We start from the raw sequence: 26462 nt of genomic DNA on the forward strand, positions 1-26462 counted from the left end.
CTACATTCCCTTTCAATAAATTAATTCTATTTATCTGTTTTCCTGTAGAAATGCAGTTGATAAAGTAAAGGAGTAATTCTTCGTGAGGTAAATTAAATGCAACGTAACCTAACAAAATGGAAATTATTCTTGCTAGACTTACTGTTGTGACTTCTAGTGAAATAAAATTTCACCTCATTGTTAAGATAAAATAATACTTTATAGAGAGGAAAAAAATTGAACGGAATGTCCTCTTGATGAGTCAGGCTTTGAAAATAAATTTTTGTTTGAACGTTCATGCACATGATTAAATCATCAAAAGAATGGAAATTATAAACGACAACTTATTGTTTCTTTTAACGTAAGTGTAAATCCATTTACTACTTTTTGTGGTTTTGGATTGTTAACGAAAAATTTGCGGTTAGGTGAGCTGTGTGTACGTAAGACCACGGCGAGTGGAAGACGTAAGCTAAATCAGAAAAACTGTACCAAAAGCTGATTTTGGTACTCACATCCTTGTCACTTTTCTCTGTTTTATCCCGCCTTGTCGGACCCTTTCGTACGATAGCAGGATGGTAATCTCCAATGCCGTAATTCAGATTCACTTGCTACGTTTCTGAAAGCTTCATCATAAAAGTTGTGAGTAGACAACCAAACACTGTCAAATATCTATTTCCGACAGTCGGAGCTTGCACATGATGGATACTATTCCAGTCTGTTTTTTTTTTTTTTTCAAATCTGTAGTGGTTATGCCGTACCTGTTAGGACATGATCGCTTACCCTGGAAACGGGGACAGGATAGATTTGTTTACGCCGTTCGTCTGTGTCATTTGTAATCTTTTTACGGCGTATTTCTGTGCTTCAGCTGATAGCGCCTTGTGATTTTCGAGTGGAGATGAGAAATAAGTCTAGCATCTGCATGGGGGAAACCTCTTAAAAATCACATTCAGGCTGGCCGTTATTCCACATCAACGTCCATCGGTCCGCAGCAATAAGTCGATCCTGGTCTGCCTAATCATCGTGTACCGCAACGTAATGTGCTAAACCTTAAACTGGAGTTGCTGGTTTATCATGGGCAGTAAATAAGGCGTTCTTATTTTTCAGAATAAGAAACACAAACTACCATTGCGGTACTAGGAGATGTTTATTTCGTTATTTGCCTGAAAATCACTATTTTCTTACAGTGTTCAGAACTGTTCTCATAGTCAGCAATCAGTGTTACTTAAATATTACATCGTTTAATCACTAACAGTATTATTTGTTTTTAGTTTGTGGTAAGTTGCTATGGCACCAAACTGCTGAGGTCATCGTTCCCTAGACTTACACGCTACTTAACCTAACTTACGGTAAGGACAACACACACAACTATGCCCGAGGGAGGACTCGAACCTCCTACGGGGGGAGTCGCACACAGTGTGGCAATACGCCACAAACCGCAAGGCCACCCCGCGCGGCACACTATTAATAATAACTTAAGTTAGTTTACACTAACATTAAAAAGACGAAACACCTTTGTTGGACATGCTTAAATGTTTCTTACCTCGGACATGGTGAATATTAAGAAGCACACATCCAGCACGTTGGTGAGAAGCAGTACCGATACTGAATAGTCCATAATTGTCTGCAGCAAGCCGACCATCCTGTATCAGAAGAGGCATGGTTACTGCGACGCTTCCTCTCAGTTTTAAATGACTCGAAATACGTACCACAAACTGTACACATTCAGACAAATTGTGATTGTCACCACTTACGTTTGACACATACAGCACTTAGCTAGGGCGAATTTTGAATGTAACGTAAACTGTGAGACTCCTGCAAGCAATTGACTCTCTTCTCTCAAGAGTAAAGTCAGATAAAAGATTGCAGAGGGCAAAAGAAGTTGGTTACAAGCTGAAAGAGTTTCATGAAATCGTTGCTGTTGCATTCTAAGAGTGAATCGTGAATGTACATAGGACCTACGTTTCGAGTATGAAATTTAGAAGACGGTGGAAACCCTGACCGCTGCGTTGAGAGGCGAATGTCAAATACGAATGTACAAGAACATCATACGACAGTGAAGAATTGGCCTTCAGAATGAACCAGATGACTGAATCAGATAGGCTACAACTGCAAAGTTAAACGAAATTTTCATGGAAAGGAGCCAAAGTAACTACCTTTGCAACCGTCCAGCTGAAATCAAGATGTAGAAATACTTGTTAATTACAACATTGATAGAGATATTTGATGTCGATTGATCGTTAGTGAATCACAAATTCTGACAGATACCTTTTGAGGTGTAACACGGTTTTACAGATACAGCACTCTGAAACTATAGCGAGAAGAGGACAGGTCGAGTTCGTGAATTTATGGTCTGGCGAGCATTTTCTTGCAATTCTCTAAGATGACTCACTCCTCTATAAAGAAAACTAACGTGATTTAATAATGTACTTTTTTTTTCAAATGTTCCAAGCTTGTATACGTTTCAGCCAGGAGATTAACCAATAAAGAAACGCACGATATATTGGCACTAAAATAACCGTCAATCTTCACTGTTGAGAAATGGGTATTTGCTAGACTGCTGCATATGAACATTTCACTGAGGGAACCACAAGGCAGCATGATAAAGGCATGAGTAGGTATAAAATGAACCATTTCGTAATTCAGTATATTGCAAGTCCCGACCGCAATTTTAAAAAACTGAAAATAAATAATTAATTCACTTCAGCTGACAAAGCATATTTTCATGCCTTTTTCATTTTTAAATTGACGCTTTAAGCGGGTGTCTCTTCTCGTTTAGTCATTAACGTAATTACATAATCAAATCATGGCAACAGCTTGTTGTCGATATAATTGTGAGTCTTTTGCGTTGAAATTCTAAATACGTAATCACTAAATGGCTTTTTGATGATACTGTCACAGAGCTAAGCCATCTGCTTTCAGTTTTCATAATAACAGTGGCACATTTTGCGGAGCAAGGCTCCTCATCTTAAAGTCCTCAATCAAAATGTGACTTTGTGACTTAACCTGGAAGACATAGCATTCACCGCAACCAGTCTCCGCAGAAAACATTGGAAATGAGCGTATGGCATCGTTGGCCGAGAGCCCCAATCCCGGGTAGGCCGGCCGCCAAGTGTACGTGTAATTTCAGTAGACGCCACAATGGGCGACTTGCGCGCGCGTGACGCGGATGAAATGGTGATGAGGATATCACAACACCCAGTCCTCGAGCAGGGAAAATCTCCAACACCGCCGGGAATCGAATCCGGGCCGGCTTGCATGAGAGGCTAGCACGTTACCACCCAGCGAAGCAGGCGGACGTCTTTGCAGTGTAATGCACCGATATTTCTCTTTTTATTTGCCTGTCAGCTGCGTCATCTGAAGTAGCTGGAACACGCACACTGCATAGCTCTGTAAAGTTGTGGGACTCCTTTTCGTAGTTGGTGAAAAGAGAGCATAAGATCAGCCGAAGATTAATTCAGTCAAATTCTTCTGGGTGTGTGATAAGATAAAATTAAACACGGAAGTGTTTTGTCATATACAAGGTAGTGACGCATCAAGAAAAATAATTGAAAAGTTAATACAATACATTACTGAAATAATATTTTTTCAGTGTACGAACAAACGTTATGAAATATAGTTGTTAATACGTTAGCTAATGAAAAGGCCTGAAACACACGTGCCCACTCTAAAGGTACAGAACAATTTCTCCAATATACCACAGCTACTTTAACATGACTACTCATATGATATTTCATATCTATCTAAACAGTTTCTGATGTTTCTTAGCAACAGTCATACAATAATATTTAAATTTTTAAATGAAAACACCGTCTTATGACTGCATTGTTGTTTATTTAACTACGACCTAAGTTTCATCCTTCACTGCCATTTCCGAGTGATTGAGTTTATGTTATTACCGTACAGTGCGGTGTGTTCATTTAAAAATCATATCCATCTGTTTCCCGTGCGAAAAGCATCTGCTTAAAAACACTACTACACTATAAATACATTACGTATTATATTACACTAAAGCGCCAGAGAAACTAGTGTAGGCAGGCATATTCAAATATAGAGGTAAGCAAACAAACAGATTACACCGCTACGGTCGGCAACGCCTATATAAGTCAACAAGTCTGTGGCGCATTTCTAGATCGGTTACTGCTGCTACAATGGCAGGTTATCAAGATTTAAGTGAGTTTGAAGGTGGTGTTACAGTCGGCGCACGAGTGATGGGACACAGCATCTACGAGGTAGCGATGAAGTTGGTAGTTTCCCGTACGACCATTCCACGATTGTACCGTGAATGTTAGAAATCCGGTAAAACATCAAATCTGCGATATCGCAGCGGCCGGAAAAAATCCTGCAAGAACGTGACTAACGACAACTGAAGAGAATCGTTCAACGTGTCAGAAGTGCAACCCTTCCGCAAATTGCACCAGATCTCAATGCTGGGCCATCAACGTGCGAACCATTCAACGAAACATTATCGATATGGACTTTCGGAGCCTAAGGACGCGTATTGGTATGGAGACAACCTCATGAATCCATGAACATTGTTCAAGCTGGTGGCGGCTGTGTAATGGTGTGTAGCGTGTGCAGCTGGAGTGATGTGTGTCCCTGATAGTGTAAATACGATTTTGACCGGTGACACGTACGTAAGCATGCTGCCTGATCACCTTATCCATTCATATCAATTATGAATTCCGGCGGACTTGGGCAATTCCAGCAGGACAGTGCGGCACCCCACACGTCCAGAACTGCTACAGAGTGGCTCCAGGAACGCTCTTCTGAATTTAAACACTTCCGCTGGACACCAAACTCCCCAGACATGAACATTATTCAGCATACCTGAAATGGCCTGCAGCGTGCTGTTCGGAAGAGATCTCCACCGCCTCGTACTCTTACGGATTTATGGACAGCGCTGCACGATTCATGGTGTCAGTTCCTTCCAGCACTACCTCAGGCATTAGTCGAATCCATGCCACGTCGTGTTGCGGCACTTCTGCGACCTCGCGGGGGCCATACACGATATTTGGCAGGTGTACCAGGTTCTTTGGCTCTTCAGTGTTCCATAAAAAATGGTTGCTGCACGTGTTGGACACGACGTCTTGGTGGTATGTCCTGCTTTCAGCACTGATCTCTGGAACATGCCCACACCTGTAGACTAGGTCCTGGACGTCTGCGTCGTACCGACGCACGTCAAGATGTACGCGTTGTGTAAGCAGCGCTGGCAGATCGAACATCATCCAAAAACAAAATCCGGTCGTATTCTGCACCTTCTGTATCATCAGCGACCACTGGAAACGGTCTGCTTAGATCATAACTAAGGCCACGAGGGCCTGTTCCCTGGCTGTGACTGACGCCACGACACCGGTAAGCATGGCAACTCTGGTGTCGTGAAACAGTTGACTGGAGAGTGGAATAGAACTCTGCTGTCTTCAGTGATGAACCTGCTCTGACTACGAGTAACGGAGGTACGCGTTTATGCCGTAGGCCTGGTGAACTGCCTGTTACAGAGTCCATCCTCCCACGACACACAGGTTCCATCCCTGGATTCGTGGTCTGGGGGTCATCGGTTCATCAGTTACAGCTCGCGGCCACATCTGGCGTTCCTGCAGGGTAAATTAAACAGTGTCCACTTCATTGGACAGGCTGTTATCCCCGTGATACTGACAATTCTTCAACAGGAAGGTAGTGTGCCTTTTCAGCAGGGCAGCACATGTCCACATACGACTATTGCTACGCAACGTGGTCTTCCCGGTGTGCAAACAGTTCCCTGGTCAGTGAGGTCATCAGATCTCTTGCCAATGGAACACGTATGTTACTTGGGAAAGAGAGAAATTCTCGTTCTCCAGGGCGAGATGCTTAAGACTGCATGCGAGAATAGACGCCTGGGTCGTCGCAAGAGGGGGTGCGTTATGTATTGGTGTGACTGTTAGGGCACCCTTCACTTTGACATGTATGTTTCTTGTGGCCTGAATACCTTGTAGTATACTCCTTACGATGGTGAGCTACCTGTTACCTCACTTGTCAACAAAATTACCTTGTCCGTGGACGTGTATTTTCCCGGCAGTGTATTTGCTATAATTTCATTGAACCGGGGTAGCTAGAGAAAGGAAAAGAAGCTAAATTTCTCCTGGAGTTCTAAATTATCCCAATGTACAGTCGAGGAAGTCGCTCGGTTACAGTGTTTCGATAAAAATTATTTTCTGTCAAAAATGTTCCTATGATGGATGTACGTAATGTTGTAAATGTTTTAATGGACTTGTTTTAATACGAAAATTGATTAGAATATAGCCTTTTACTTGCATTCGATTGTCCGTACCGATATAGTTTAACAGCCCCGTATCGCCAGCAAAAGCACTTGTCTCCGATATTTGCTGTCATCAACATGATGCCATATGAAATATGCAAATCACCACACTTGGAGTTGGCTGGAATTCATTGGAAGCAGTTTAATATATGACACCGAGCCTATTATGTCACCGTGAATGATATGCGCTCCTTTGTTTGAGTGGCAGTGAAATTTCCCTTAAAAGCAATGCGGTGAGCCGAAACTGTCTACTGTCACTCACATTTACGCACACGTTCAAAAGTATCTAGAGAGTTCCGCATCATTCAGCTAACAAAATTACAAGGAAAATTATGCTGTTAGGACAATTTGTTATTTAAAATTAGAATGTAACTTTAAATACTGCACAAATTCAGTAAAGAAATGAAGACACTCCGGACTGCACGAGCCGGTCAGGAATCAACCCCGCAATGCAACTGATATTTGCTTGTGGAGTTTAATGGACAAGCGACATTTTACTACGGCACATAAGCCTCTAAAAAAAAGTAATTTTTTTATGATCATTTTGTACAACACCCTGAAGAATTCGCTCCAGAATATTTCAGTCTTCAGCGGTTTGTGCAAGCTTTTGGAAATTCATCGCAGATTAAAACTGTGTGTTGGTTGAGTCCCAGTCCGGCACACAGATGTAATCTGCCAGGTAGTTCAGTGCGCTCCAGTTCGTCTTGCGTATTAAAGGGGATTGTTGAAGCGGTATTTCCATGCATGTTGTACTTTCAATTCTACGTTTTAGTTAGTGTCCTACGTTTTTTGTTAACGTTCCACGTTCTGGATGATTTTCTGCACTCTCCCTTGACATTTCCTACACTTTGAGGCTAATATTCATAGGTCTTGTAACTTTCTTTTGAAACATGCCATTAAGACCCACAAATTGCTATACATTTTCATGGTTAATAAACACGGAACTGTAGAATATTTCAGTTAACACCACTGCATTCCCTGCAACGTAATTTTAATTTAATTAAACGACGCTCTGTAGCAGAGGTTGCTAAAGCACGTTTATATTGTAGAGCTCGCCTTGTGGTAGCACATTTGCAGAACGACAAGGGAATTAGAGACAGTAAAAGCTAGGCTTGGGAGAGGATGCCGTAGCAAATACTTTCAAAGGAAGCGTGCCTACATTAATCCTAAACTACACGGAAAAATCATGGGAAACCTCAATAGCCAAACGCCAGTTTTAACAGTGTCTTACCTATGCGACACCTTTTTTGGTAGAACCGGTTCGATGACAGATGGCGGAGGAAAACTGTTCATCGACGTCTGTAGTCTGCAACCTCCGTTACGGTGTTTCATGGAGCGGTACGTGAGGCACCACAATCATTTCTCTTCTTCCCAGCTCCACTAGCGAATGGTACGTGGAAAAGGGAACTGTCGTTTAATCTGGGCGTGAACTCTAATTTCTCGGATTTTCTCGTCGTGGTCAATTCGCAAAACATACGACTTGATTTCGTAACGATATTACAACTTGCAGGGATCTCAGAGAAAGGTAAATGTATCACTTTCAGGCAACGCCCTAGATCGAAAAAGACAAAGTTGAAAGTTGTAAGCTAAAATTGTTCTGATGCATCTGACAGTGGAAATCATGTGCTGGCACTGTTGTTGCTGAGACTATACGGTGGGAACCTTTCAGAGGTGGTAATACGGACCAAAACAAGAAAAAATGTCTAGTAAACGTCGACCCTGAAATGCATACCTTAAGAGCTATGTGCATTTGTTCGTTTTTGATACAGTGGAAAATATTTCCCACTGAACAAGTACCCATAGCGCGTAAGGTATGTTTTACTATGCGCTAAGTGCGGTTGAAGAGGATGGTCTTCATACAGGGATCCTTGGATGACAAGCCAATGAGATTTTTCTTTAAGATTTCGGCTTATAATCATTTATTAGATGTCGCAATAAATACTCGCGTACATTGGTAATTAAACAACACAAACGAACAGTTAATTAGACCAAATTTTTAAAATAAATGCAGCAACTGCAATTATAAATCTTGATTTAATAAACTAGTAAAATTCTTCAGAGATCTTTCAACAGCTGAGACCAGTAAAATTTTCAATTTACGTAGAACGAATGAACTTCTAAACCTTTGTCAGCAAGAAATTCTTTCAGACCGATGAATAAACGAATTAAAAAAAACTTAACAGTAGTGATGTAGCCTTTTGAAGAAGTTACTTAAGACTTGATCACACCAATGACAAATACCAGGAATTTTTTTTTTTTTAGTATCAACTGACTTGGTTAGAAATATTCAAGGGCAGCTGACACCAGTACTCCACTTAATTTTCAATAATTGACAAAGTGACTCAGTTCCAAACAACTGACAGTTTACCCAGGTCACTGCCGAAAATGCAACGTCGTAACCTTGATGATATGGCCAGGTCCCACCTTCACTTGAATACAAGATCTACAATTACCACGTTACATTAACAACGACGAAAGAAATCGGAGGGATGCCCCATGCTCGCGGCGAGTGCGTACCAGAGTGAACTCACGTGCACCGGTAAATACGCCCCTGAGCCAAGGTGTCTTATAATACGGTATAATACGGACACACACAAGTCAATCACTGTAACAGAGAAAACTGCATAAATTATACAGCACTGGTAAGGCAAACGAATAACAAAGTCTCTCTCTTTATTTCTTTTTTTTTTATCTTTTTACGCGGCCCGCAGTGACAGGCGTATAACTTGAGAATTAGGTCAGTGGTATCCATTTGGAAATAGTAATGCAAAATTTAATACCGAGATAACTGACGGTCGCAATGGCTGGCCACCCAATCGTGAAACTTGAAAATCAGTCATTGAGTCGCTTTACATTAAACGTGAGCTAAGTTCCTACTTTGCTTAAACTGATGACCAAAAAAAAGAAACAAAGAAACGATAAGCTCCACCGTGCAGCTTTTCCTCAAAGTTTTCGAAAAACAGTCGTCACGGCGGCACTTGAATTAATCTGTTTTGGCCGTGTAGCTAAAGAGACCGTAACAACACTGACTTCGTAGGAACCAGGAAAGTTAGCTGGCGCTCACTCGTTATGGATCAGCAGACAACCGGTAAGCTCACGGGGTTCAGGTTGATGCGGCCACCACACTCATGCCGACCCTTTACTTTGTCCGGGCGCCGGTTGTGTACTGCGGTGCACTTCCCCAACTCGGCCGACAGCTCCAACAGTTGCTGCCCTGCTCGAGTAAGCTCAAGTATCCTGCAAGCAAGCTGCTTGGCACACATCAGTCACGCCCTCTCTTTCTGCAGGCTTCTGCTGCAAGCCAGACGCCGGCTACGCGCCTGCGCACCACTTAAGAAGGCACTTTCATTCCGTGCGCGTGGCCTCTGACCACTGTTAGCCGGCCCAAATACTCCCAGCGGCGTTGACAGTATCAGTATTTTAGAGCCCACGTTTACTGGACTTTTTCTCTTGTTTGACCTCTGAAAGTTTCCTACAAGCAATAAGAGTCCCAGTATGTGCATTCCACGGTCACAGGTATGAAATTATCTCCACTTATAAATTTCGACTAGGTCGTGACCGGACCAGGGTCTCTTACCGGGAACTGACATCAGCCTTGAAAGTTTCTAACATCTTCGCGGAATCACCCTGTACGTAAAAAGAAAAAAACGTTCCTGCACTTTTAGACCACTCAAGACCGACCGCCATGTCATTCTCTGCCATTGGCGTTACTAGATGCGGCCCGGAGGGTCGCGGGGTCAGGCCACCGCTCTACCGGGCTTGGAAGCTCAGTTTCTCACTCAACTATCCAGCTACTCAGTTGACATCACGAGGTTGAGTGCAACTCGTTCCAAACCTCCCATCAAGTAAAATTCCCTATCGATACTGGGAAACAAACCCAGGTGTTCCGCTTACTAGCCAGACATGCTAACAACTGGGCTACCGAGACAGACGAGACGTATGTGGGAAAAGTAATATGTTTCCAGACTATTCTTGGAACACATGCTCACCGAATGTTCACACTAAACCTCTCCGTGATGCACAACGTCTCTCTTGTAGCATCGACCAAACCCGGTGGGTTTCACAATGTCTTCTACTAATTCAGCGTAGTGATGACCCACGACTGGTAGGTAACATTCAAGAATCTGTTGCTTGATCGTTTCATCAATTATTTGTTGTGGAAGTGGCGTTCAATAAGTAGTGAAATACATTTTTCATGATACCATGTTGGCTCTGCCCAAGATACCAATACACCCTCTCGTTTGGCTACAAAACCCAAATTTTTAAACATAATCCCCGTTCAACACGAACAGTCTTACGCCATGTTATTAGAACGGCTTTTACGCCCACATAGTGCTACTCTACTGGTCGACGTCGGAGTCAGGGTATTGTTGTATCAGTAACCTCCTCATCATCTGTGTACTGCTCCTCGGAGTGCATCCCTCAATGGGTCAAACAGATGGCAGTCACAAGGTGCGAGATCCGAACTGTTGTGTGGGCGAGGAAGGACGGACTAGAGAGTTTTGTGAGCTCCTCTCGGAGGTGCAGACTTGTGTGAGGCCTTGCATTGTCGTCAGGAGGTAGATGCTTACTCGGATTTTTGTGGTGGCGAACACGCTGATGCCATTTCTTCAATATCCTGAGTGCAGTACAATACTCTTCAGAGTTGATCACTGCAGTACGATTGAGAACGTCAACACCTTCAGAGTCCCAGACGACCGTCGTCATCACTTTACCGGCCGTGGGTGCGGCTTTCTACATCTACATGACTACTCTGCAATTCACATTTAAGTGCTTGGCAGAGGGTTCATCGAACCACAATCATACTATCTCTCTACTTTGAACTGTTTCTTCGTAGCAGAGGTGGTGCGGCGCCACTCCATGGAGTGCCGTTTTCTTTCCAGCTCGAAGTAATGAACTGTCGAAATGATGAACTCATCTTCCATCGCCTGCGACGACGTTCAACAAAAAATTTTCACAAACAGCCACGTAAGGTGCACGCAAAAAATTCAGCACAGGTGGTCCTTCGTTACTCTTCATGGTCTACTGTTAGGCGCCGAGGAGTCCAGCGGGTATATGCCTTTGAGTACCCCAACCGGTGGACGAGTGCGTCAGCACCACCAACAGAGGCATCCAATTGTGCAGCAGGGTATCTGACTGTGGTCCGTCTATCACCTTGAATGAGAGTATCCGCACTTTCTAACATATTAGGAGTCACAGCTGTGTTCGGCCTGCCGGTAAGCGAGATGTTTGTGCGACTTTGTTTCCATTATGACAGATGCACCGCCCAACGACTCACCGTTCTTTTGTTCACTGTCAGGTCTTCGTAGACCTTCTGCAAGCGCTCATGAATATTTGCGATGCTCTGTTTTTCCACCATAAGAAACTTAATGACAGCTGCCTGTTTGGAACGCACACTTTGAAGCTACGTATAACGACTCCGCCTGTCTGAATTTCTTGAAACTATAAGGGCTAAAACAGAAATATGGCACGATGTCCCACAACAAAAACTAGATATTCTCAACCTAAACTGCCTGAGGAAAAAAATGTGTTTCATCACTTATTGAGCGCCCCTCCTACATACAAGGGGAACAGGAACTCTACCAACTAACGTGCAGTAGTGGTAGTTCAAATGGCTCTGAGCACTATGGGACTCAACTTCTCAGGTCATTAGTCCCCTAGAACTTAGAACTAGTTAAACCTAACTACCCTAAGGACATGACACACATCCATGCCCGAGGCAGGATTCGAACCTGCAACCGCAGCGGTCTCGCGGTTCCAGACTGCAGCGCCTAGAAGTGGTAGTATGGGCCAAAAAAGAAAAAAAGTCTAGTAAGCATGGTTTCTAAAATGCATACTTTAAGGGCTATGAGCATTGCAAGAGGTGTGTTTCGCAGCAATGAAGATGGACAACTGTTGATACATCTTATGACATGTACTTTACCGACTGGTACGTAGTTCCGAATAATCTGTCGAACGAGTATCACATGAACCACTTCTTTCCTGGATTAATTACATTTTCTTAACATTTTTTCGGTGTATTTCCGAGTGTCATATGATTTTCCTACAAGTTTCATGGTGATCATTCCACTTTGAACACTCCGGACTGGATGAAGAAGACGTACTAACGAAAAATTCCCTATCTTCTGACTTTAAGCCAGTGTCCTGGATTAATTTTCATATTTCTCTGCAGTATCCCGTGAAGTATGGGCATGTGACACTCTATTGATAGCGATAAGTTCGTGGGATGGAGACGTTTAACCCTGCAGCAGCCTTGACGAAGGCTGTGTAACGGCATCTGGTATCTCCCTTTTGTCTTCAAATAACACAAACTCAACACCACGCTGTACATAACACCCATTACAGTCAGCTATAGTAAGAAGATACCCATGAGATACAACTGCCAGTCGCCGCGAGAAACGGCCAGTCGCGGACGAATTAAGAAAACACTTTCCAATTTGGCGATTCGGAATCTCCCAGCTAACAATCGCACGCGACTAGTTTTTTGTTTGTGAGCATTTTCCTGAGTACGGCATGCAGTACACTAAACATATCTACATATATTCAGGTTTTACTGCTGTGGAGGTTTTCAAATGAGATTATACCGTCCAGTAAGTTATAAAAAGGATGGTAGTGAATTCTTCAGAACTCTTCATAAAACTATCGTACAATATTTACTATTTGCAGAGAGTCCTATCCCACACGTTAGCTACTTTCTTTTACAGAACAATATACAGTAAGTAGTTGAAATATATACATTAATTCAGCTGAAATGCCTTAAAGAACTCCATTTAGGCAACCTCATCAGATATTCTCGGATAAGTCATTTTTATCGACAAGAGGCCAAGATGTTGATTTCATTGTGCAGTTATTCGGCAACGTAATAATGTGGAAATGCAAAACATGTATTTCGGTAGGGATTTCAATATAAACACGGAAACGATTGTTTGAGCATTTGTTGCTAGTTTCCGATTTTAGAAGTTTGCTTTAGCATCGTTTCTGTGTTACTGTTGAGAATACACTGGTATGCAAAACTTAAGGACGAAAGTAACTTTCGCATGAGATGTCAGTGCCAAGTAATTTTGTTCCATGAAAGTTGGACCTCACACTGAAAGAACTTCTGCCGCATAGCACAGAAGGCAACTGAAAGATATATCCAATAAGACGAACGGATATGACACTTTCGTTCAGAGACAATAATTACACTGAAGTGATGGCGATTCACGATGGACCAATAGAAATTACAAAATGTTGCTAAGGAGATCTCGTGATAGTGCGTTCCATTCATCCACCTACACAATTTTTACGACTTCTGCACCACTTGTTACCAGCAGACACAGTGGCTGCGCCAAAGACTGAGACGGCGTGGAGTTTTACAATTATTTGTTGCACTTTCTTTACAATTTTTGCCTCGTTGTCGCTGCCCAGCCCTGTGGATCCCTCCACCTGGCTGCTGCTGTGTAGATTCTCCCACAATGCGCTCAATGCGCGCCGCTGATCGCACTCGGGAGCCTCAGGCCACCAGTGTTCCGCTGAAGCCAGGATGCCCTGTGGTTGAGATGAACTCGTCGCCGCTCGGCGCCCCAGTACGTCACGCCCATGGAGCCGCGTGGCCGTGAGGTCAGCTGCAGACGCCTGCTCCACCAGAAGCTGGGAAGCAGTCAGTTCAAAAATGGCTCTGAGCACTATGGGACTCAACTGCTGTGGTCATTAGTCCCCTAGAACTTAGAACTACTTAAACCTAACTAACCTAAGGACATCACACACATCCATGCCCGAGGCAGGATTCGAACCTGCGACCGTAGCAGTCCCACGGTTCCGGACTGCGCGCCTAGAACCGCGAGACCACCGCGGCCGGCAAGCAGTCAGTCACGATGTCCGCGAGGTCCCGTCATGGACGTACCATGCGCTGTGGGCCGGGTTGCCGTGAAGTCCGGGCGTCAGTCCTCGGCAGCGCCTGTGACCAAGGCCGCACTGCGGCCGGGCCTGTTGGAAGTTCTCGCTGTAGTTAGTCAGCCACTGTGCCGACAGAACTCGGGCTGACCTCCAGAGCTGAAGTTGACATCTGGCGGCGAACTGATGACTCCTGCGAGCTGGAACAGACTTCCGCAATCGTCACCTACGAAGATGGAACATTCGGACACGGACCACGTCCGTCCTCAGATCCGAACTGCTTCCTAATGGCTTCTGTCTGTTGCTGCCTGAGCTCCACTATTTATATCCAGCAGGAGGATGTTTTTTACCCTCGGTGGTCGCTTTTTGTTATTACTCCCGCAGTATACTGCAGCGTAACTTACCGTGCTGGTCTCACTTCCCCTTACTCAGCACTCTCCAAGCTTCGCTCGGCGCTCAGTCTGTGCGGGTCCTTGTGTCAGCCTCCTGGTAGACTGCTGCTGTCAGCAAGGCTATCTGTGCCTGCCTACTTCGCAACGCCTCCGTCACCGGCGTGCCTCTGTTTTGCCATTCTCCACTGCGTGAAGTAACGCTTACCACATGTGGCCGCAACGCAATTTATAACTACTGCATGTTCGTTGGTGCATGCAGACATGCAGACATGCTGTAGTACGCCTCCGCAACACATCGTATATGTGCTCGGTGGGATTTAAGTCGGAAAAATGGCATGCCAGTCCATACGCTGCATATCCTCTCGTTCGAAGAGCTGCTGCTCCCCTCTACACTGTTCGATGCGGTAGCGGATTGTCATCCATGAAAATGAAGCCCCAGTAGAATGCACCCCCCGAAAAAAGAAAGACACTTATGCGAAAGGAGTATAGTGTCACAATAGCCTTGACCAGCGAGTCTGCCTTGTTCAAAGATTTGCAGGTCCGCACGCTTATGCATCATTATGCCTCCCCGCACCAAAGCGGTCAAGTTTGACAATGTTCTTGGGCTCATTGCATGTTCTCACCTCTTATCATATGAGAGCATGTTCAGCATTGTCTAACATGACAGTTCTCGTGTCCAAGAGATATGGTGTGGCGAGGCATAATGTTGTATGGGCTTCTCCAAATCTTTGAACACGTAAAACTCACCTACAACATTATATTGACACTATTATTTCCCCACGTGCCTTTTTTCATCCATCGCATCGAACAGCGCTGGTGGAGAAGCTCTTGGATTGAGAGGATACACGACGAACTGACTGGCTTACCCGTTCCCCCTCCTCACCTCACCCCAACTTAAATCCCACCCAGCACGTGCGGAATGCATTAGAGAGACATATTACAGTACGTCACATGTAGCAACAACCATGTATCAGTTGTCAACCGCCATCATGGATGAATGAAACTCTTTATCACAAAAACTCCTTTCCAATCATGTCGTCAGCATTTGAACGCGTCTACAGAGCACGCATTACCGCCTGTGGTGGCAACACGCCCTATAGACGCGTCATTTCTGTTCGTCTCACTGTCGTATTTTCTTCAGTTATCATCTGTACTACACCGTACCAGCTATTTCTGTCTACGATCCAGTTTCATCGAGTTATGTTACTTGGTAGTCGTACCCATATGAAAGTTAATGTGTCCTCAAGTTTTGCACTCCAGAGCGATGCTTTCTTTTTTTGTTGTTGTTGTTGGTTGTTTTTTTCACTGTTGTTTATAGGAATTCTTTTTCTCCTTTTAGTGTGAGAAAGTTTGCAAAAGTGTGATACATCCTATGGCGATGAAGGTAGCACAAAAAGGAAAATAAACTCGCAGAATTAATAGTGTTTAACCGCGAAATAATGTACTCGGCGCAGCTAAGAAAAACTTCAGACACCTTCCGTGGGAATGCAAGAAGCAGAGGAGGAAATCGAGTCAAGCCATAACAGCCCGGCGGAATTTCCGCAAGAGGAGTCTGCTGATATTTCAAGTATTACGGGCACACCACGAGCTGGTTACGTCACCTCGTAGCCAGACTGGACAGCCAGGGAGCCAAATTACGGACGAGATACACAGAAACCACGACTCGGAAGGCCTCATTTCCCCACACCCAGGACGCCTACAATAGATTATTTTCTCTTAACTATGTGTAACTTAGTGACGAACGATTAATTCTACAAGAGACAGAAGATAATTTATTAAGACTTTTAGAAAGTAGACATCTCAATAGAAAAGTCCGAAGCATTCACATTTAGGGTCAAGCACCCTAAGGTCCAAATTGTTTATAAATAATATGCTACTAGAACAAATGTGGGAAGTATTATCTGTTATCAGAGGGACCTAGAAGTGACTGAAGATTATGAAGTTACTAACAATCTCTGAAACAGTCATTAAACAAACTTTAAAGGCTAAATATCGATGGAACACAATGCTAATTTTACACTGAGGAGCTAAAACATTATGACCACTGTTCATCGCGATGTGTAGATGTCTCCTGGAGGCGTCGCTGGTACATGACGGGGTAACGAAAGTATGTAAGCGAAGCAAACATGGACGGGGGATCACCCTAGCGAAGATATGGACTGGAAATGGGGAAATCCATTGAGATAAGTGACTTTGACAAATGGCAGATTATTATCACGAGTAGCCTGTGAACGAGTACCTCGGAAACGGTAAAAGTGGTCGAAAGTTCAAGTGCTATCGTCTTGATCATCTACAGAAAGAGGTAGAAGGACAGCCAAACTTCCCCTAGGCCCTGAATGGTTGTACGTCCACGACTCTTCACAGAACGTAGGGTTCGGCGAATTGTCTGCTCTGTAAAGAAGGATGTACGGTGATCTGCGACATCTCTGACGAAAGAGCAGACTGCTGGTGCACGCACGTGTGTATCGAAGCACACTGTTCAGCGTAAATTGTTGAACATCGAGATCTGCAGCAGACTACCCTTAAATATCCACATCTTAACCCAACGGATTCACCAGTTACGATTGCAGTGGGCGCGGGTCCATCGGGATGCGACCGACGATCAATGGAAACCTGTCGGCACTTCAAAAAATGGTTCAAATGGCTCTAAGCACTATGGGACTTAACATCTGACGTCATCAGTCCCCTAGACTTAAAACTACTTAAACCTAACTAACCTAAAGACACCACACATCCATGCCTGAGGCACGATTCGAACCTCAACCGTAGCAGGCGCGTGGATCTGGACTGAAGCCCCTAGAACTACTCCACCACAGCGACCGGCTGTCGGCTCTTCCGGTGAATCACATTTTTGCTGTACTATATCGATAGTCGTCTCCACAAACGCCGTCGTCGAGATAAAAAGACTTAGGCTGGTGGGAGCAGTTTTATGCTGTAGAAGACGTTCTTCTGCGCTTGCATGAGACCTTTGGTATTAATCGAAAACACGCTAACAACTGCGAACCACTGATTCACTTCGTGCTTGGTGTCTTCCCCGACGGCGATGTCAGCTTTCAGCATTACAACTGTCCATTTCTCGTGGCTATAACCGTCCTACAGTGGTTTGGAGCATTATAATGTACTCACACTGAAATCTCAGCCACAAAATTCGCCTGCTTAAAATCCTATGGAACCCCTCTAGATCGCTGTCGGGCGGCGAGGACACAGATCAGCGGCCCCAGTTATATGACCTGTGCGTAGACATCTTCACTCCTGGAAATGGAAAAAAGAACACATTGACACCGGTGTGTCAGACCCACCATACTTGCTCCGGACACTGCGAGAGGGCTGTACAAGCAATGATCACACGCACGGCACAGCGGACACACCAGGAACCGCGGTGTTGGCCGTCGAATGGCGCTAGCTGTGCAGCATTTGTGTACCGCCGCCGTTAGTGTCAGCCAGTTTGCCGTGGCATACGGAGCTCCATCGCAGTCTTTAACACTGGTAGCACGCCGCGACAGCGTGGACGTGAACCGTATGTGCAGTTGACGGACTTTGAGCGAGGGCGTATAGTGGGCATGCGGGAGGCCGGGTGGACGTACCGCCGAATTGCTCAACACGTGGGGCGTGAGGTGTCCACAGTACATCGATGTTGTCGCCAGTGGTCGGCGGAAGGTGCACGTGCCCGTCGACCTTGGACCGGACCGCAGCGACGCACGGATGCACGCCTGCCATAGGGGACCGCACCTCACTTCCCAGCAAATTAGGGACACTGTTGCTCCTGGGGTATCGGCGAAGACCATTCGCAACCGTCTCCATGAAGCTGGGCTACGGTCCCGCACACCGTTAGGCCGTCTTCCGCTCACGCCCCAACATCGTGCAGCCTGCCTCCAGTGGTGTCGCGACAGGCGTGAATGGAGGGACGAATGGAGACGTGTCGTCTTCAGCGATGAGAGTCGCTTCTGCCTTGGTGCCAATGACGGTCGTATGCGTGTTTGGCGCCGTGCAGGTGAGCGCCACAATCAGGACTGCATACGACCGAGGCACACAGGGCCAACACCCGGCATCATGGTGTGGGGAGCGATCTCCTACACTGGCCGTACACCTCTGGTGATCGTCGAGGGGACACTGAATAGTGCACGGTACATCCAAACCGTCATCGAACCCATCGTTCTACCATTCCTAGACCGGCAAGGGAACTTGCTGTTCCAACAGGACAATGCACGTCCGCATGTCTCCCGTGCCACCCAACGTGCTCTAGAAGGTGTAAGTCAACTACCCTGGCCAGCAAGATCTCCGGATCTGTCCCCCATTGAGCATGTTTGGGACTGGATGAAGCGTCGTCTCACGCGGTCTGCACGTCCAGCACGAACGCTGGTCCAACTGAGGCGCCAGGTGGAAATGGCATGGCAAGCCGTTCCACAGGACTACATCCAGCATCTCTACGATCGTCTCCATGGGAGAATAGCAGCCCGCATTGCTGCGAAAGGTGGATATGCACTGTACTAGTGCCGACATTGTGCATGCTCTGTTGCCTGTGTCTATGTGCCTGTGGTTCTGTCAGTGTGATCATGTGATGTATCTGACCCCAGGAATGTGTCAATAAAGTTTCCCCTTCCTGGGACAATGAATTCACGGTGTTCTTATTTCAATTTCCTGGAGTGTATTTCCACATTCTTCCACAAAACTACCAACGACTGCCGGTTCCAAGATATGTAAATCAGTGAGATATTTCTTTCCGAAGACGGACAAAGAAGCAATTAAGCATTTGGTCATAATATCTTGGCTTATCAGTCTATAAAATTGTGATGCTTGCCGCACGGGATTAGCCGAGCAGTCTAGGGCGCTGCATTCATGGGCTGTGCGGCTGGTCCCGGCGGAGGTTCGAGTCTTCCCTCGGGTATGGGTGTGTGTGTTTGCCCTTAGGATAATTTACGTTACGTAGTGTGTAAGCTTAGGGACTGATGACCTTAGCAATTAAGTCCCATAAGATTTCAGACATATTTGAACATTTTTTTGTGATGCTTCCAAAATTGTAGTCCCTTCCTGAAACTTGGACATTCTTCAATATGGCAACTCAAATGACGACGATCAAAACATGTAATCTCTTAGTTCACTTTAAAAATGGCGGCACAAGAACTACACATGAAATCAGTGTTAAAAAAGGTCTTAAGGAAAACGTATACTGGGTTATAGAAGGAAGATTTTCCAAAAAGTAACAACATATCCATCTGATGATAAAACGAATGCAGACAGACAAATAGGGGAGAGTTTTGTACCTAAAGAATAGTGTACCTAGGAACACATGGTGCTTTTTGATATAGTAACTGATTTTAGATCTCATGAAACAATAAGCACTACGGATCCCCATAAGCATTTTCCGCTATTTTCTTTAGTTTTTATTGTTATTAGACATGGGTTTCTATTTTGGGCAAAATTTGTAAATATTTCGCTGTCTACAAATGTAACTGCTGTATAATATAGTAACTGAAGCTATTTGGAATGTGTTGTTAATTCGTCACGTACAGAATTTTATAGTGAGTAAAACTGCTATATATTTTTGGAACTACTTCCACATGGAGTCCCAGGAGGTGTGCTTAGTATTTAAGGATATCACAAGAATGATCATTTGAAGCAAAAGACTTCATGTGGGAATATGTACTTTTCCGAATGATTTCCGAGACAGAACACGTCTAATGTGTATCGTTTATTTTGTGCGTTATGAAGAGACTGACGCAGAGGAAAAAATCGTGACGAACTGCGTGAAATCAATCACAAGGCTGACGATTCAACAAACTACCGAAAAACATATAGCGATAATTGAGTCAGTTCTTTGATGGTTGTGTTGTATGCAACGCCTTAAAATGTAGAAGAAAGTCTGAGCGTCGGCTATCGAGATAAAAGGTTTGAATCTAAAGCATAGTTGCAAACCAAAACAGAAGATAGTCTTTTTTTACATTGTTGATGACAACTGACAGTAAAATCTTGATGAAGGCTTGGTAATTCGCAGGATGTGGAAACTAGTTGGTGTTGCTCTCCTCCGGATGTCAGTTGTGAGAATGTAGAGATGATATTGACTTTGTTGGATACCATCGAAGCTTTCTCTGCGCCTTGCTGCTGAGGTATCCAGACAAAACTTAAGAATATTCTTAAAAAAAGACTGCTTTAATTGTTAATCCTTTATTTATAGGCTCGATCGGTTTCGTACCATTTTCACGACGTCATCAGGTGCAATAAAATCAAGTCAGGTTTCAATCGAGAAAAGAGAACTGGATGACCCAGTGTTTATAGTCAATCATTTTCGATAAGTAGCGGACGTGAAACATAAAATAGCACATAATGCTCTAGTGATACCGACAGTAACAGTATCGTTTGATCTAGCTTGTTCCCCATACACCGAAATAGTGATCCGAAGTACAGACCGTATATGACCATCTAACGGAATGTAAAATTATATCACCATAATGCTCCGTCATTCGCCACAGCAAGCGCGCGCACTGTATTTCGTACTAAACAGGCGGCATGTCAAGACGCTAGTACTATTTTTGTAACTTCGAAATGCGTTAAGGAACCATAAATGACTTACAAAATCAAAATATGGTGCGAAATTTGAGTTTGTAATTGATACAACCTAGTACTTACTTGATTATAATTTGATGGTGCTGTATAATTTCAACTAAATCAGAATAGTTCTTCTCCGTGATTGTTGCTTGGGGGTTCGACAAAGAAGCTCCGCCTTCATTCTGTCCGTTGTTAATGACGTCAGAAAAGTTTTGCTGATGCTCTCCCGCGTCTTTAACCCTGAAAAAGACTTCCTTCTCGTAGGGTGACGCGACCCTCCCAACCACTGAAATATTGTCGTTGAGAACCTGAAGCTCGGCGACGATCATCAGCGTCAGGTGGAAGAAGAGCGTGTCGACGCCCAGCATCGCCCCCGCAGTTGCCACGGCGCACAGCACCTGGCCCAGGTAGATGAGTTCGTAGGACGGGGAGAGCTGCATGTCGATGGGCAGCCAGATGGGGATCGGCGTTGGCCAGTCGATGTTCGTTGATCCAGCAGTAAACACGCGGAACGGCACCGTCACGAAGAGCCAGGCGATCGAGGATACCACGATCATGACCTGAAAGTAGAAGTTTCATTTGTGTTAGACGTTGTCATCCTAAAGATAAGAGCCTTCTTTCAACGGCTATACTAACGACACTGACACACTGATATCACGCTTTCATTATAGTGATAAAAGTTACCCCTTCTTTGTGTCTGTTGCATTACACTTCGACTATACTGCGATTTGCATAATAATATTTGTTTCAGTAATTTATTTGCGGCGCAGGTAGTTCAAGCGAAAATATCAGATCGTGACACAATTATCTCTAATTCGCTAGCAATAGATGTGAAATATCATTTACTAGACTGCATAAGAAATAACACATTACTTCAATACTTAGGTAACTGTACTTATATTTTACTTCTTTTCATTTATTTACTTATTTATTTATTTATTTATTTAAGTTGATTTGATTAGGGCCATCAGACCTTCAAATATACATGTAGTGGTGGTGGTGGTGGTTAGTGTTTAACGTCCCATCGACAACGAGGTCGTTAGAGATGGAGCGCAAGCTCGGGTTAGGGAAGGATTGGGAAGGAAATCAGCCGTGCCCATTCAAAGGAACCATCCCGGCATTTGCCTGAAACGATTTAGGGACATCACAGAAAACCTAAATCAGGATGGCTGGAGACGGGATTGAACCGTCGTCCTCCCGAATGCGAGTCCATTGTGCTAACCACTGCGCCACCTCGCTCGGTCAAATATACAGTGACATCACAGTTAGCTAAGAGATAACAACATTAATATGACAAATAGTACAAAAATGATCTGTCTACACAGACAATGTGAATACATTGAACTGACTGATAAATAATAAATTAATAATTGCACTTCTTGTACCACAGTAGTTCTACTACTGCTGCTGCTGCTGCTGCTGCTGCCGCTAATAATGGGGGAAGTTAGGGTTAACTCGACCTATTTTTGAAAATATATGAAGATAGTAACTGTACTCGAAAGAAAAGATACCATTGATGGAGTGCAGCTTCTCTAGAATAAATGATAATTAATTGAAATCCTCAGCTGTCGACAAGTGTTGTTGATATACCTCGATGGGGACAGCTGAAAATATGTGCACCAATCGGGACTCGAACCCGGGACCTCCTGCTTACATGGCAGACACTCTATTCATCTTTATATTTTTCTTTTTTTCATTTTGTTCGTTGTTGATCGTTGTGTTTGGTCGTTGCCGACGTCACATGACATCCGTTCAAGTTCGTTGTTGATCCTTTCACTCAGCTTTTTTTTTTATTACAGATGCCCACCAGCACTCTAACCGAACTCGCTGAGCCACCGTGCCGGCGTCCGAGGACACACATGAACAACGTGACTGCAGGGGCTTATCCCTTGCACGCTTCCCGCGAGACCCACATTCCTTCCCCTGAAATTTTACTTGAAAACCGGACCTTTATAAAATTTTTAATCTGGAGAAAAACATACGCAAAGATAGCAGGCACTTTCACATTTGCAGTGTCTCACACAGATTTTACAAAACTGGAGAAGAACTTCGACACTACTTTCGAGCCATTTAGTCCCACTGGATAGCTTAACTTGACCATATATTGAGGGTTAAATGGATCTCTCCATTAAATAAATGAATGAAAGGACCCTGCAGATAAAATTTTTTGGCAACAAAATTAGCAAAAAACGCCTTTATCAGTATGTTAATGAAAACTCTCTCGGAAATAATAAAACTAGTGCTCACTGAGTTTACGACATCAACCTAGTACCAAGTCATGTTTTCATAGCAAGTCGCAGTGCCATGTATTGGATTAGGTTGTTCTGTAATTATTTCATCTGAAGCAGCATCAAATTTTGTAGCAGAAATATTTATTTTAAAAAAACTTCTGCTTCGCATCCATCATCGTACATATTATTCACTTCAGCAACATAACTGCCACCACTCGTGGCAGTTTTCCTTGTACTGTAACTACAAAAATCTCTTTCTTCTCTGTTTCAACATTTATGTCACTACCTTAGAACAGGTCAGCATCAGACGAATCATTTGGCGTTTGTCGGAAGGCTTTATTGTCTCGAGTTTCCATTCTTTCTCTACCTTACCGTTTTCCTTGCAGCAGTGTTAGGGTATGGCCACACTTGGCAGTATATTTAATATCTGTTTGCTGATTTTCCTACTGATGCTCAATATTCGCTACATTGTCATCTGCAGGTTTGTCTCCATCTTCTCCCATCTGCTCTCATTTGCTGTTCGTTGCTGCATTAGCAGAATATCTATTGCATTAGATCACAAAAAAATCTTGGTCAGTAAAACTGTCTGAATTGAACAACTCCATACCACTGACGTTAAAGACTTTCAAGATGTTGAAGACGGTAAATGCCGAAGGATATGCTACACCTATTAGTGCTGCTCTGCAGGTGTTCTTGTGAAATTCTCCACGATATTCATTCACCAGCAACTTTCTAGGCTTAACTGAACTAGTCTACTTAACCCCAAACTTTATTAAATCAGTTAAAGCCACCTACAGATTGTCAACAATCTTCAAAATAGCTCTCATGTACAGACTGTATTCCTTGGAGTATCATACAGCAATGAACACTGAATTTAACTGAAACAAACAAAACTGTTTAGTATTACTATATAAAACTTCTGAGAATTTGTTGGACGTGAAGAAATTAACTCTTACCATCACTTTTATGTACACTGTGTATCTGCGAATCTGGCCAACGTACAGCAGCCATATAAGTGCAGAGAACCTCATTTCCGAGGTTTCTACTTGCAATTTAGCCGTGGACAGTGACGCAACAATGCAGCAAGCACCTTCATCAGTTCCATACAGTCAGATAATTTCCAGTACAGTCATGCAACCGATCACTGATTCCAACATCTTTGCCAATGCCGATATTACTTTGTCGCAGACCCAAAAAAAACCACAGTTGATTTCCAGAATTCCGCTTAGACTAACGATTTGCAAAATTCGCCTCAGCCTACTAATGTCACGAACAGTAGGGCCTACACATATTTTTCCAGACAACACAACATGTAATGTAAACACCATTAAAAAATCAGTTTCACAACCAGAAATTCCTTGTATTAACACAGGTGCTAAAATCATGTTTCGAAATATTATGCAACAGAACATCCAACAAACCCTACAACTCAGATAGTAAAACAAACAAAACATGCAACGACTCTAACAGGATGTACAGCAAATCGAACAGAATGTAAAACAACTCGAACATTTTTAGACAAAAAACAAGAAGAACGCGACGAACGACTCGAACACACTTTTACCACAGGCTTAACACGCTGTTCAACTGTAAATCGAAGAGACAGAGAATGAACAGTCAGATTTAAAACAATAGTTTACAGAACGACAGACGGTAGTTGACGAAAAATTACAAAACATTACAGACGTTCACGAACTGGACAAAGCTTTATTAATTACCATGATGAATAAGGAAGTTCCAAATGTTTTGGTCACTAAGGTCCACAAAAAGACGCTACTGTCGTACCGGAAGATCAAACACATTCAAGTCGACATGCATAATGTCAGAGCATTTGCTCACGGCAAAATCCGAAATTGAGAATCTTACAAATAATATTGCACAAATTCAGCAGAATATTGACAATTCCGACTCAACACAACCGGCAAATTTTGCGGAATCGTGAGAATTTCAGTCCGCCCAACGAGCTATAGAAAATCCGTCAAGTGCGACCGACAGACGTCAGCAGAAGACACGGAGCATAAATTCTGAGATTGCAAACATTAACAGGAAGCTTGCTTCGTCTAATTTTACGCACAACGAGCCTCCAAATTTTTATGAACACACCTCATCGCAACATCAACAATCGGTCCCATTCATAAGTGAGAGGAACGTTTCTTTTAACAACAACTTCTCTCATTTAGATTTTAATAGACGAAGATTTAGTAATTCGTCGAGACATAACGGCTTTGACTTCAATCACTTCCTCTCTAATCTTAAGTTCAAAGGTTTTCGAAGTAGTGCAAATGATTGGATCCATCAATTTATTGATTCTTTATCACCTCAATGGCCCGTAACTAGGAAACTGGAATTAATATGGAGCCAAATAGACGGCGAACCACCCATGAGGATGTGGCCAATTGCGTGTCAGTGCTATTCGCTGGAAGAGTTTCAAAACGCTTTTCAAGCCTCATATTTGTCAGACACAACACAACGTGGCGTGAAACAAAGTTCTTAGTTTACCACATTTCCATGAGTCACAATATGCAATCAACAAACCATTTTTTGAATACATGGTACAGCAAAACCAATACTTAAGGGATCCGTGCAGTTCCTCCGTGCTTATACAACTTTGTATCTTAAAACTGCCGAAATCTTTACCTATTCCTTTACTGACTTGTCATCAAAAAGATAACACGAATCCATTTCGCGATGTCTGACAGCTTCTCGAAATCGATGTTTCTCACAATTCAAAGCCAAACAATTTTTCTTCGTGTAGTAACCAAAATAGACATGACAGCCGTAATTGGAGACAACGAAATTCTTTTTACAATTCGGATCATCGCCGTGGTAATAATCGGCCGAATTACAATCATCAGAATCACTACGCCAACAACCAGTTTTCAGGTAATAGAGCCAAAACCTGGAATCATCAAAACTATAAGCAACAACAACCTCTCCCATAATTTTTTCACAGCAGAATAATTTTGGCAACAGTTTTAGGCACAGGAATCACAATTGACGAAATAACACACAACGACCGTACGCTAATAATTATTGCAACCAACAAAATTTCATCCTAAGTCGCCCGGACACTTGTTTCCATTCATCACAACAATCTTACAACAATTCCGAATAGCAAATATCACTGCGCGTAATTGAATTACCAGCAAAAAC

At 43.6% G+C, this 26462-nt stretch overlaps 1 protein-coding gene across 1 annotated transcript in view; it reads right to left on the reverse strand.

The window, feature by feature from the left end:
- Window positions 1-1504: 1504 nt before the first annotated feature.
- Window positions 1505-26462, reverse strand: part of LOC126360932 (uncharacterized) — a 47782-nt gene continuing 22824 nt past the window's right edge. The window contains exons 4-5 of the mRNA XM_050007755.1: window positions 21160-21638; window positions 1505-1619 (exon numbers count right to left, since the gene is read on the reverse strand). Coding sequence (XP_049863712.1) covers window positions 1505-1619; window positions 21160-21638 — 594 coding nt within the window. The remainder of the gene's footprint in view (window positions 1620-21159; window positions 21639-26462) is intronic.

The sequence above is a fragment of the Schistocerca gregaria genome, chromosome 1, assembly GCF_023897955.1.
Source record: "Schistocerca gregaria isolate iqSchGreg1 chromosome 1, iqSchGreg1.2, whole genome shotgun sequence".
Taxonomy (NCBI): domain Eukaryota; kingdom Metazoa; phylum Arthropoda; class Insecta; order Orthoptera; family Acrididae; genus Schistocerca; species Schistocerca gregaria.